Source organism: Argentina silus (assembly GCF_951799395.1).
Source record: "Argentina silus genome assembly, chromosome: 1".
In the NCBI taxonomy this organism is placed as follows: Eukaryota; Metazoa; Chordata; class Actinopteri; order Argentiniformes; family Argentinidae; genus Argentina; species Argentina silus.
In genome coordinates, this window is record NC_139655.1 from 7,833,457 (window position 1) to 7,847,562 (window position 14,106).

Genomic DNA, 14,106 nt, shown 5'->3' on the forward strand with positions numbered 1-14,106 from the left:
TGACCAAGTTAGGTGTGACAAGAACTATCAATCAATCTAACATACAGGTTGGTATGACATGACGATGGTAATGCTTTCTATACTGCTTTAGACTGGTGATAGATCAAAGGGGTTTGTTACTGTCACAGAAGTTTGTGACTGTCCTTTATTTTCTTACAAAGGCCCAGTGACATCTGATTTAGCAATCTGGCCCCCACAGGACAAAAGTATTTAACTGGTCTACACTCCTTTAGATGTTTCAAATCAGTACTCACACCTCCACCCCATCTTCCAGAGGACAGGATGCCAGCATGGCGGTGAAGTGTCCTTATTACTGAGAGAGAGAATAACTGATTGAGGTCCACTGCTCTCTAGTGGAGTCATCTAAAAAGATGAGAGGTGTGAATTATATTTACACAAGTGTGCACTCTGTAGGGTGGTGGAAGGGGATGTTTTTCTGTATCAGAGCAAGTGAAATCTAGAAGTAATACTGTAGCACTCAAAGGGTACAGAAACTAATTCTGAACAGAGTAGGATATTTCTGACAACCCCAAGCATCCCTTGACTGATCATGTGAGAGGGAAAGATTAGTCCAAGCTTCATATGTTCACATCTTATAAAACACACATTTGGTTGAATATTTTAATATAAAATGTATAAATAAAAAGAATAAGGAGAAACCATACACATTTCCTCATACAGTATTTAATGTACAATAAGACAAATATCTGCACAGACCGTTGACCTCTGTTTTGACCAATGATATAGATGGTAGGAGTGTAACATACAGTACTATGCACATGAACAAATTATAAGGAAATCAAGGGGTAAATCTTTAGAGTTTAGATGCACATGATAGTCTAGTGGCATAATCAGAAACACATATATGCAAACAAGAGATGTTGATAAGAAGAACAACAACAAAAAAGATGCGTAATGATAACATAATTTTGACTCTTCTCAAGAAAAAGAGGGATAGAGCAAAAAAGAAGAAAAAGAGTAGAAGAGATGAGAGGTGGAAAAGATTAGCTTTAGTGGCTAGTGACCTGAGCTGGAGATACAGCACACAGACAATGTGCATGGCTGGTGTGAGAGTGTGAAAACATGGAGAGAGAGAGTGAACATGAGGGCAGTGCACCCAGCAGGGACCTAGCCCTCAGGGACCTAGCCCTCAGGGACCTAGCCCTCAGGGACCTAGCCCAGAGCTACAGGAGTTACTGGATGGACATGGAATGTTGTGTGTAGGTCAGATAAAATGCATTGCTAATTTAGGTCTACAGGATGTGAAACAGACATGATATTAAAAAGAGGAAAAAAATAAAGTTCTTCAAATGGATGCTCCACAATTGAACATAGGCTTGAGCCGCCTAACCTGTGTACTGTACACTGCATAGAACAGAGTCGAGGGATAGACAGAGGGAGGGGGAGTCGTCCAAATAACTAGCAACTCTAACCTTTCTCTATATAACATGAACCTTGTTAAATCAGAAGCAGCTACTTAAGAGCTGTAAAACTCCTAGTACTACAGACCCTCTTTAGGGTTCCTTGTTTTAGGCCCTTTTTATGAGAATAAAATACAAACTCCACTCCACCCTAATTATGCATGATTGAGAACATTTTCTTTCAGCCGACGGCCAAAGTGTCTGGTAACTTCAACGGCAAACTGTTATACTGGGCACCATCAGAAGAAGGGTGGGGGGTTTAAAATAGCTACTAAATGCAATATAAAACATCTAGACAAAATGACTCTCTGTACGGAGAGCAAGGGAACCTTGAGGAGTGGCAACACTAGGACCTAACATCAAAATCGTGTCAGAATTCCATTCGCCAGAATTCCATTGTATCGCGATACTTTACAAACCGTAGATATGCATATAAAAGGTATGTAAAACAGCAGAAATATATCAAAATATATTAATTTCTCTTAAATAAAATTACACCTGTTGCCCTTTTGAGTGTACTGTACCTGCTGACGTTTTGCTCTGACATCTTGTTGTAACAGACTACGGAAGCATTTAAAAGCGCACGGGTATCGATTTTCGATTTAAGACTGAAGGCAAATGTTTTTAGTTTTTTTCTTCCCCCATTCTCCTCTGAGGCTGTGCAGTATAAAGACATGTACATGTAAACCGTCTACCCAGACACACAAAAACAATACAAATCCCTTTGGTTTCTATAAACTAATGTTAAAAACACACGAAGGAGAGAGTCCATACTGGCACGGCACTGATTGGCAGTCCCACTGATCTGAGGCCAGTGCACACCGGTGCAGTCTGGGACATCCCAGACCCAGACCCAGACCCAGACCCAGACCCAGACGGAGATCCAGTGTGTTGACTGTGCTGGGCCTTACCCAGAGGAAGACCTAGAATGATCCAGTCCACTGTGCTGTCCAACTGTGTCACAATCCCATTCCCAACACCACCCACTGTGGAACTAAAACCCTGCATACTTTTGTCAGAGTCCTTCCCTTTTCCTGCCCCAACGTCTAGTGACTGTTAATCTCAGGAGTGTGTCCAGCTTATGGGGACCCAGTGAGTCTCTGTCTCCACTTTTTTCAACGCTATCTTTAGTTCACTGAAAGCTGCCGTTAGGTCGTCGTTGACGATGACCTTCTCAAACAGATGGCCATATTGGCTCTCTATCAGCTGGGCGGCACTGATCATCTCCTGGAAGTCCTCCTCCTGAGATAGGGAGGGAGGGAGGGAGAGAATGAAGAAAACTGTCAAACACAAAACACACCTCCTTAAACACACAAATAAACACTGAGTGACCCAAACAGACCACTTTTTAACCCCCCGAAGGACACATGCCCACACAAACACCCACGTGTAGACCACGTATGAAACCCTCTCTATGCAAACTTCTAACCTCAAGGAATTTTCATAATTTCCTCCATTGGCTACACATAGTTAGCCAATTTAAAAGAAAAATAAAATATGCTTAAAAAAGAAAAAGACAAAACATAATTCTCAAAAGACAGACAAAACAAGTAAAATACACATAATTGATGCCTGCCACTTTAGTTTTATTGTGATGGGGCAATGACAGCTTGTGGTAAAGGCTACTGTTCTTTGGCATTGTCAATGGGAGGGATTTTAAAATGGCTCAGACATATGAACCTGAAATTCTTCATACCGCATTTGCCCTTTCATTTAGCCTTATTTGCCCTACAGGATTGTTTTCTGGTCCAGTCACCCCACTCTAATCGTGTTAGACCCTCTTATGTTTGTGTGCCCTGTTTGATTCTACCCTCAAGGAACATGGCTGGGTTAAAGCGGCTTTACCGATTTAGCTAGCTCTTTTACTAGAGGAACACTGGGCTTCAGATCTCAAGCTAGATACGGTCAAACCAACTGGCGTTGCCAAACACACAAACATAAATACATATAAACATATTCATTGACAGAAACACAAACATGTATAAACCCTGACATAAACCCTGGCGCGCTCGCACTCACACCAGCATTTTTAGAATGGCTCCCTCTTCAAATGGTTTCAGGCTCCCAGCCAGGAGTTACTTCAAAATATTTCTGGCGGTTTTTCGCTTCATATCTGATTAGTCGTGAAGCTAAATTTAAACACTCGCCATGACACACTGACTCACTTTCAAGCCAGCCTCCCACTGCCACAGCCCTGTGGCTGCCTGTATCTATTGTATCTGCCTTACATGCAGTCAAACCCACCCACATTACCTCACGCTCTATTGTCTTTTGTGAGAGACATGATGGTTTTATCATCCTGTGTCTCAAAGGATGAGAGGGAGAGCAGAAGGTTTGTTGGTCTGGGAGGAAGCCGCTCCACCGTACATTCCCTGTGATCCAAGCTGGCCCCTTGCAGCCTTCCGCTGTGGTCAACCCTCTGAGTGGCTGGACTTGAACACACAGACCCATGTCCTGTTGCCAGGGTTCCAAACCTTAAACTAATACTGGCAGGACTATGGGATGGCAGGACCCTGGAGACGGTGTGTGCCGTTTCCATGTCAACCTGTCAGTGGCCTGGCTACCTTTCTCTCTCTGGTCAGAGCAAGCCATGTGAGGGAGCTTTTTTCATTGTGGGGAGAGAGGGAGGGGAGAGACTGAGAGATGGAGAGACAGGAAGAGAGAGAGGAAGAGAGATAGTGAGAGAGATGGATTGCGAGCAAGAGACAGTCAGAGAGACAGACAGGGTGAGACAGAGACCTAGAGAGAGAAACAGAGAGAGAGTGCGAGGAGACTGAGCCAGTGTCAGGACTCATCTCCTGAGGTTCTGGCCATCAGCAGGAGCTTGGCTATGCCAGCGGTCAGGCCCTCAATGGAAAATCAGCTTTTATTGATTCCAATAAAATGCACCTGCCCTCTGTATTAAAAAAGGCATAAAAACGGAACAGATTTGGTTCGGCAAGAGGTCCCCATTTTATTCTCTCTGAAAGAAAGAATGTCATTTCTTGGCTCGAGGAAAGTTAAAGAAGTCACTTTGTTCTAACTACATTGTTATAACTGGGCATATTCATTACCATATGCATAATAAGCAATCTCATAACTGATTACATTCCCCTGTTTTGGTTTTATATTCTGTTTCAATCCCTTTTGAAAAACGATATGAATATAGGCTATTGCAGCTACAATAGACCAGTAGACTTCTCTGTTAAAACAATGAGAGGACTGTTCTCCAGCCCCTGTTTCAAAAGATGGATAGGACAATTTATTATTATACCAGACCAGCCTCAAGCATTCTCAGTGAAAGAAATACAGCAGGTTCAGAATAAAATATGTCTGTGACATTTCCTTGACAGGGTTTTTCTTTCAGCCCTTAAATAGCCGAGATCTAGGGGCTTAAAACCCTGTCAATGTCTATGAATTTGTACAGAGAACGGACTTTGACAACTGGAAATATTTCAACCAGGTAACAAAAAGCAACTGAGGCCGATTTGTATTACCTGAACTCGCTCTAGAATCTACAAAAAGGGACTATAGAGGCAATCGATTGTCAAAGTCTCCCTGTTGAAGACAGCTGGTGTATAGTGTTCATAAGACTCACACTGAGAGCAGAGAAAACCTTTCAACCAAGTCTTCTACAGGATAGCATGACTTTTGACCTGTGCCTGTCTGACCGCTCAACCCTAGCACACTCATGTCTGATAGTACTGTTTATCTACAGACTAACCGTCACACATAAAGAGCCTCACAAGAGAAAGCTTATGGAGATAAAACTCTAAAATGAGGCTTTGTATTGTCCCCGATAGGAGTTGGTAATGTGTGAGAAGACTTAGTAAATATGTAATCAATGGTTTGACACTGAGATAAATCTAGCTGCTTTGAAATGTTACAGTATATTTAAATAGAGAGGTAAAACCCTGCTCTGAGTTAAAGCTGCCCTCTTCTGACCCTGTCCTTTCCAGAACCATGCTGTGCATTATGTCACAGTGAACACACAGAGAGGCGTGTGTGTGTGTGTATAGTCACACCTAAGTGTGTGTGTGTGTGTGTGTGTGAGAGTGAGTGGAGCAGACACACACAGAGGGAGCCTGCAGACGAAAGGCAGAGTGCAGGCCTGAGGCCTGCGAAGGCCGAAGCGGTCACCCACTGAGTCAAATCTGCACCTGCAGCCTCAACCCCCCCCCCCCCCCCCATCCCCATCCCCATCCCCATCCCACCTCGCTCCCCCGCCCTCTCACAGCCGGCCTTCAGCACCAGTACATGGAGAGCCTCCACACCTCTGATATGACAGCCAGATCTTTCTCTTTCTTGCCTGGCGCTGGGTCTTCACGCCATCCCCGGCGTGTGGCTGTGACCTGGGGCTTGGCCCAAGCGCAGCCCCATGGCGGGAGAGACACGCGAGCGCAGGACCTGGCAGGCTGGGAAAGCCATCAGCTGTCCCCCTGCACCGCACGCCGCCTCCCAGGCACCACGCATCAGCTAATTGGTTTCATGTGGGGCCCGACTGTGCCTGCAGAAAGGTGTGCAGGGATGACCTCATCATCCCCCTCTCCGCCATACCCCCCCCCCCCAGGGTTTCTGTTATTCTTTTAGGTGGGCTTCAGGGGGGAATAAACTGCTGGAACTCTGATAACCCCCTGTTAACCAGCAGCAAGGCCATGTGTTCCTTTGACACCATCTCACCTTTCAGTCTTTACCACATCCAAGCCCATAGTTTCCAGACCTCAAATTGAAAACTCCCTTTCTTTACAAGGCAAGAGTCGCTATGTTTGACTGTACAATCAAGGTAAGCGTTCGAAGATTGTTGTCTGTTGAAGGGTATTACCGAGAATGGCTTGGCGGATCCCTTGTCTTCTTTGCCTGAGATGACCTTGGCGTTTTTCCTGCTCTCACGCAGACGCTCCACGGCTGGTGGCTTCACAAACACCACGTAGGGTTTGAACTCTGCTGTCCTGAGGTGTTTTATGGTCTACAAGACACCAGAGAGAGAGAGAGAGAGAGAGAAAGAGAGAGAGAGAGGGAGAGAGAGAGAGAGAAAACACACAGTTAACGAACCTTGAGCGGACAGGACATGACTGTGTCTTGTTGATGTAGCTAGAGATATCGCAGCATGAGTAGCAGTGTGGAAAGACGCAGATCTCTCCTCTCCATCTGTCCCTTGGTCTATATGGTGATGACAATGTAACACGGCTGTGTGGTGTTGACACGTAGCGCACAGCGTGTGTGTGTGTACTGAACCGCAGAGGAGCATAGCGCCATGCTTAGCGGCGCCAGCCTCCTCTGGGCCTGATACCAGGGCCTCTCACTGTGTTAGCAGGGAGTGGGTCCAAGCCTGGGCCGATATGAAGACAGCAGCGCTGGGAAATGACCATCCGTCTTAATCACAGAGAGCATGGAAGGCTGCTTTCATCTAGCGCTCAGTTAAGTCAGCATGGGACCAGACAACATCGCTCTGCAACAACACTGCTCTGATACGAAACTCATGTGGGCCACTGAGGGAGATGCGGAGCCAGGAGGGAGCACACACATTCTGAACACGCTCACGCACATAAACACACACACACAACGCCACACACAATGACACACACGTGTGCACACAAACACACACACACACACACACACACACACACACCCAAAGGGCTCACTTACTACAACTTAGGGCAGGGACGGTTTGAAAATATGCCAGTATAATCTATATGATAGTATATTTCTGCCTGTGTATCATTATGACAGAAAACAAACAGAGAGCGCCTAGGGCTGAGGCAGGGTGCTAGCACTGGCCTGGGATAATAGCACTCCTACTCTGGGGTTTCTGGGGCCTCAGCAACATGCCGGCCACTTATGAGAGGCCGATCGCCACCACCCAGATACATTAGCCAAAGAGGAAATCTTCAAATAAGGAAAATTAGCAGTAATTGCTCCCTAAAATGCCCCTTGAAGCCCAGTTTGGTAACCCAGTAAGCAGCCAAGGCCTCAAGGACGCCAGCACGCTCTCTGAAGTTTGAGATCCCACTCAGAGATAGTCCTTTGGCACCTCTGTGCATGTCTAAAAATAAAAAGAGGAGTGAAGGATGAAGGGAGGGAAAGGGAAGGGTGTGTCGGCGACTTGTGTCACTCACATGAGGCTGTACGTCCAGAAGGCACACCTTGTTCTTGGACAGGACAGAACGCACAGAGTCCAGACTCGTCCCATAGTAGTTCCCCTTATACTCACCATGCTCAATGAACCTGAGAGAGAGAGAGAAAGAGAGAGAGAGAGAGGGGAGGTAGAGAGAGAAAGGGAAAGAGGGAGGGAGGGAGACGGGGGAGGGAGGGCGAGGGGGAGAGAGAGAGAGAAGGGGAGGTAGAGAGAGAAAGGGAAAGAGGGAGGGAGGGAGGGAGACGGGGGAGGGAGGGCGAGGGGGAGAGAGAGAGAGAGAGAGAAGGGGAGTAAATAGCAGGAGAAAGGTTAGTGAGTAAAGGTTTTACATCATTTGTAAGTAAAGGCTGTGATAGAATGCATAATAATGTAAGATTAATGTCAACTGCAGACAATTGCTCATTTACTGACCCTAAGGAGTAACATATTAGAATCTCATTGTGAACAACCTCACTCCTTGCTTCTTACTGTAGGTCCACACACTCCTGAGATGCTGCTCAGAAATAATGAGATAAAAAACTACAATACCACAGGGACTAGGGATTAGCCTCTCAACCATGGACAGATCCACAGATATGGAGCACTCTTCAGCAGAACGCTAAACCAGACATTTTGGCACAATAAGCTTTTTATATAATCTTCTATGTTACAGTTTAAATCAGTAACACCTGTTTGTTTAAAGGGTACAGAAAGGCAAATGCCAAAGCTCCCTAAGCCAGGCTTGCTGAGCAAGACGAAGGCAAACAAACACTTTTCCACCGCATAATCTCCCTTCTTCACACTGATCACTGTCATAAAACACACTGTGTATTTTTAGAGGGGAAAAAAAGACAGCAAAAGGCAGAGTAACAACGTGGAAAGAATGTCTAAATAACAAGACACTGTGTCGTGTTGGTAGGCTGTTCTTGACGATCATCAGGCAAATGGCTGACACATACTGTACTTTAAGCCATGTAAAACAAATTTTATAGTAATTGCCCGTGCAAGAAATGTTTTATTCAGTTTCAGAAAAGGAGACTAGTCTAACAAGCCTCATACTCCGTTATGGGAAATTCATTAAAAAAAAAAAAAAAAGAGAAAAAAAAGCATACAGTAGCCTATATTTAAAATGCTCGCTATACACTGTACTGCTTGTTGTCACAAGCACTGGTATATAGATTGGGAGCTACATGCCAGGAGAGGTTCAGCTATATTGAGCATGTATGGATGTTACCCATTTTTAGCAGAGAACAGGGCTTTCCTTGGGAAAGTTGTGCACGTTTCATGCGCGCAATCATGGGCCCATTTCTCAGGGAGGTTTTGCCTGCTGGCCCCGAGCTCCCTGAGCACATTGTTCTGGGTGCATGCAATGAAGTGCAACTCAAACAAGGCAATCTTGTTACACCCCGTGCTGTATAATTTCAGCTGTGTGGAGTTCATCCCGTGCATCTCCGCCACATCATAGTCCTCCCATTCACTCCCTAACTAACATTGCATGCCGTGCCCCAGCACCACAGCTGGGCCTAAAAATACACCCCTCCCTCAGCACGCTCTGACACTCAATACACACTCAGCAACGGAGGCTTCCTGTTGTGTTGTGTTCTTTTTTTTGGGAGGACGAGGCGGCGGAAAGGCATCCATCACTAGGATGTCGATTTCTGTTTCAATTTGTCCGCCGCAAATGTCATAGCGATCCTGGGTGTTGGTGTCGGTTGGGGAGCAGACTCAAAGAGGCGGAGAGGCCCTCACTGACCCTGAGGCTAGTGTTGAGCAGCTCTGTTACCAACGCAGGGCCTGGCCCTGTCAACACCACCTCACACTCAGTTAGGGAGAAGCCTGGCCTGCCTGGATAGGGAGAGAGAACCCTGCTCATTCACATTTCAGCAGCCTGCCTCTCTCACTCACACTGCCTCTAGTGGACAGGGAAGATGAGGATGGATTTAAGATGATTCCACAAAGGGGCAGTTGAAGGGATTAAAATCTCATATTATGGTTGCTGACAATGTGTTCATTTTGGGGATGAGTCCCTAGTCTCTGCACTCTGGATAGCAGGGTGGTGTGTATTGTCTGGATGCAGAGAGGATTTGATGTTGTGATGCCTTTTGTGTCAAGAGATGAGTGTGCTTGTTGTGGATGTGTATCGTTGCAGGACTGTACTCACTTGTTGTTGTGGATGTCAGTCTCAAACAGATGCTTGGAGATGAAGTGGTACTCCACGCTGTCACTCTCCTGGTGTCTTTTGGCCCTGCTGGTGTCTAGAGCACAGAGAGAGTCTGATTCACGGTTGGGACAGAAACCATTTGAACAAAGTTCCTTATTAACATCCCTGTAAGTCTGAAACACACTGTGCTGTTCGATGCCAGGCCTTGTATACGATTGTGTAACTCAACCATAAAAAACAGAACCTGTAATGCAACGGCACACTAAAAATCAGACACTTTACTGACATTCAGTAGTAGTTTACTGAGGACCATTAAACTTGGTCTGCATACAGTGCCTTTCGAACAGAAGCTATAGTATTAGGGAAGAGAGAGTAACGTAATTGAGTTTGGGATCTCTCATTAAGATCAGTACCTACATTTTACTCGCTCATAAACCTCCGCCATTAAAAAAGGGGCGACACGTGGAGGGAGTGTGAGCGGCGGCTCCAGTGGATTTGTGAGGGGCGAGAGGTCGCGCCGTCGAAGTGAACTGCGGCTTGTTTAATGAGAGCTACAGGGGTCGGAGGTGAACGCTGTACACTCCTCAGACAAATTGTCTGCATGCTCCGTCCAGCTCCAAAACAAACTATTAAACTTTTATCACCATTCCTGCAACCGCGACTCTGACAGGCTTTTTTCCCCCCCCCTTTTCTTTTTTTTCTTCTTTTTCTCGGTGTGTGCCGCGGATGTGGCCTCGTCAGGACTAACGTGTCCTTTTTCCATACAGTGTTTTTTATGTGAAACTAACCAATGGAGTTCATGGACGAACAACACCGTGATTTACTGGAACTGTCGCTCAGTTTGAAAGCGAAGGAGACCTATAAATCCATCCTAGTAACATCCAGAGAACTCTGCAAAGGATCAATTGCTCATCAACTGATAACAACTTCAGCTACAGTAGGGAAAAACCCTGAGAAGAGACCAGACCATCATTTTCATAAGATAACAAACTTGTATTCCTCCAAAGCATGTGAGATGTGTAGAACACATTGCAAAATACAGTCTCTCAGTGCTCACTGTTTTCAACCAATAGAATGTATATGATTTAGCATCTGCTCTGTGGCATAGGAAATATTTACAGTGCAACAAAGGAATCTGAATTCATTCACCAATCATGGAAAATAGCAGTAAGTCTGGACTAAAAATACAAATGTTTAACCCCTATTCTAATGGCTTATTGCAATCCTGCTAGTATTACTGTGGCGGCTGGTTTACATTTTACAGGGTAGAAAAAGCTTAACCAGGAACACAAGCCGGTGGTCTCTGTTTTTTTGAATTAACAAAAGGGGTAACACTTTTGCGATTAATCCGAAACAACAGCAAGTGTTAAATATATCCATATGCACATTGGCAGTAATCAAACGAAAAAGGGGGAAAGAGATACTTTCCGAGACTCTTTCCTCTCAATGAATCCCAGGGGTCGTACCATACGTCTCGTATACGGGTCTGTGCCTTATTACACATACAACCATGGGTCACATTTGTGAACAATTAACCGGAATTGTGGGGGGAAAATGTCGACTGTGATGGGATTTTAATAACAGTGACATTTCGAGTGTCAGACTGTGAGTGGGACACATCCATTATGCCACACTGAATGTAACAAACATGGCAATTAATATCAACAGTTCAAATGTTTTCCCCCTTCGAAGTTTCCCAGCCCGCACTGTAAATAGGCAATTACTCTGGTGCCCTGCTTAAATGCATAAATCAGACCAATTCATTTGTCCTAACATGTTGGCTTTGGGCTTTTCAGAAAGATTTTTGGTCCTCGCCACTCAAAAAAAAACTAAAAATCCTGGCAGCGATGTGGGAGTCTCAGTCATAAGCAGTGGTGTTGGACGGTGTTCAGAATTATGGCAAGCTGTCATTTGGTCCTTCTAGAGGAGTGAGAGAGAGGGAGGGAGAGAGGGAGGGAGAGGGGAAGGGAGTGTGGTGCCAAAACATGAGGCAGTGGAATGGCATTTCTTCAGGAGGTAGAAAAGCGCTGTTTCCTCCATCACTCCGGGCTTGTCAGGCCGGCCGTGAAAAGCTGACAATTACACAGGAGGAGAACCACTCGCCTGGGCCTTGAGAGGCACAGCCGCCCAGCCTGAGAGCTGGGCCTGGGTGTTAGTCACCACCAGACAGCTCACTGGGTGTGTGTGTGTGTGTGTGTGTGTGTGTGTGTGTGTGTATGAGTGAGAGAGAAAGAGACCTTGGACCTTTGTCTGACACCCAACACACAGGGAAAAACCAAACTGGCATAAGAACACTAAACAACTTTCACCCAGGGTGATTTTTGATTTTGTTAAGAAAATGACAAGGGGCACATGTTAAGAAAATCATAGGCGGCATTTGGCCTCCGTTTAGTCAGAATCTGCTCTGGCAGATCCAATACGCTTATATTTCTTTTGCCAATGTACAGCCAACCTCTACTTCAGCGTACTGGTCGTTGCATACTACATACAGGGCAGCAGCCAGAATCTAAAAGCAACTCATCTACATCTTGAAAAAGACCAGAGCCTACATTTATTATTTATTGATTACAAAGTAGGAGCATTCATCCTTCTCTAAGCACCTGACAAACACACACCTACAGCTAGTCTGCGTTCTTAAAGGCTGAGGTTTAAACCAAATGGCCACTCCAGACGCTAAACTCAGACTGACCACAACGGGAGCCCCTTCACTACCTACTGCGTCTGGAAGAGATGCTCAGCTTTTACACAAACACAGACATAGGACACACACACACACACACACACACACACACACACACACACACACACACACACACACACACAGACGTAAGTGGGTGGACTTACGTGGCACTGTCACGCTGAAGTGCTGCGGGTCGGAGATCAGTAACTTCCTTTTCAGCTCGTTCAAACCAACCCCTGTGGGACCTGCAGTCACAGGGCGATAGACAGACAGAGAAAGAGAGAGAGAGAGAGAGAAACAGAAAGCCATCATTAAAACAACATCAGTCATGCAGACATCGCCACCTCTCCTCAATAAAGGTGGTCGAGGGGCCGGAGAAGACAACAAGAGCCCAGAAAGGGATGCAGTGAAGTGGAACACTTTCCATCCCATTTGCCAATGAATGGACGCTGATAGATGGAGCTGGGGTCAAATTTCAGCGTGTGTGTGATGGTGTTTATAGACCAGGCACTCACACACACAGCTTGGTCCACGCTCGGACCGAGGAGGGTCCGACTGTGAAACTCACTGACCGAGACCTCTGTGCTCTCACTACTGTAAATATGACTGGTGTAGTGAAGGAAAAAAAAAGGAGGTGAGTGCACCGAATGGGCCTGCCAAGAGAGCACTTTGTTGTGTTTCCCTGAACAGCCTGAAAAATCAACAAGGCCCGCGTCCCAGTGGGCAGCTGGATTTTCCATCACAACTCCACTGGAGAGACAGGAGGCACTGGAGAGAGAGAGCTAGTGAGAGAGGGGTAATGCAATATTGATTTGTCTGCGGCTCCGGAATCTAGCGCCTTTTCCTAAACACAAACCCAACCCCCCCCCCCCGCGCGAAAAGAACAAGCTATATGACTTCACCAGGAATCGCAGAGCTATATGAAGGTAAGTCAAACCAACTCTGTATCAATGTATTCACATCGTGTGGACAAGAATCAGTTCCGGAAGTACAGTCCACGCCCTGGTTCACCGTTTACCACAGCTCCCCTATAAAGGCACAAGGCAGGGGTTGATCTCAACCGGAATTCCTGAGATGCTTGGCGTTCTGGGCAGGCGTTATGAACGCATCAGGCCTATTGGAAATTCATTTTAGCAGGCAAATGTGTTTAGCAGGCCGCGATCTGAAACAAACGGACATTGAGTTCACTCGCCGATGAGGTGGAAGGAGAGTGAAAAAAAAGGGTGATGGAGGATAAGCTGAGCGAAGACAAGCGCAGTACTGTCTCAGAGTGGTCCTACTTCCCCTGCACTATCTGTTCTGTTCACCTACATTTCAACCCCTGTCCAGAGAGATTTGGAGTGATTGGAGCCCAATAAACAGGTGTGAACAAAGAGGCTTTTTAACTCACAGCGAAGCTTCCTGGAAGCTTTTTCTATTTCACCAACAGCCTTGATTCAGACAATAAAAACTCTTGACTCTATTTCTACATTTGTACTCGACCACACATGTCCACAGTCACATGTTGCTGCTAGGAAGTGCTAGAAGCTGTTTCCGAAGCACATTCATTCTGCTACGCTTTAAAAAAAAAAAATAATAATAATAAAAAAAAATAATAATACCAATAGTGCGGGCCGCTGAGCAAAGTGTGGTCGCCGCTTCACATAAACAGCACATGGCTGCGTGAGGACAGCAATTAATCTTCCCGGAGGTTTTGTGAGAAAAAGTCCAAGTATGGCCGAAGCTCCATTGTGATTTATTAAGACGAGGA

At 45.8% G+C, this 14,106-nt stretch overlaps 1 protein-coding gene across 6 annotated transcripts in view; it reads right to left on the minus strand.

The window, feature by feature from the left end:
• Window positions 1-668: 668 nt before the first annotated feature.
• mpp7a (MAGUK p55 scaffold protein 7a) overlaps window positions 669-14,106 on the minus strand; it is a 101,173-nt gene continuing 87,735 nt past the window's right edge. For 5 of the 6 annotated variants that reach the window (XM_083683559.1, XM_083683555.1, XM_083683556.1 and 2 more), the window contains 5 exons: window positions 12,521-12,601; window positions 9,677-9,770; window positions 7,517-7,625; window positions 6,223-6,366; window positions 669-2,663 (listed from right to left, as the gene is read on the minus strand). In XM_083683559.1, coding sequence (XP_083539685.1) covers window positions 2,484-2,663; window positions 6,223-6,366; window positions 7,517-7,625; window positions 9,677-9,770; window positions 12,521-12,601 — 608 coding nt within the window. In that variant the 3' untranslated portion in view covers window positions 669-2,483. The remainder of the gene's footprint in view (window positions 2,664-6,222; window positions 6,367-7,516; window positions 7,626-9,676; window positions 9,771-12,520; window positions 12,602-14,106) is intronic. The other variant, XR_014554570.1, reaches the window with a different exon arrangement.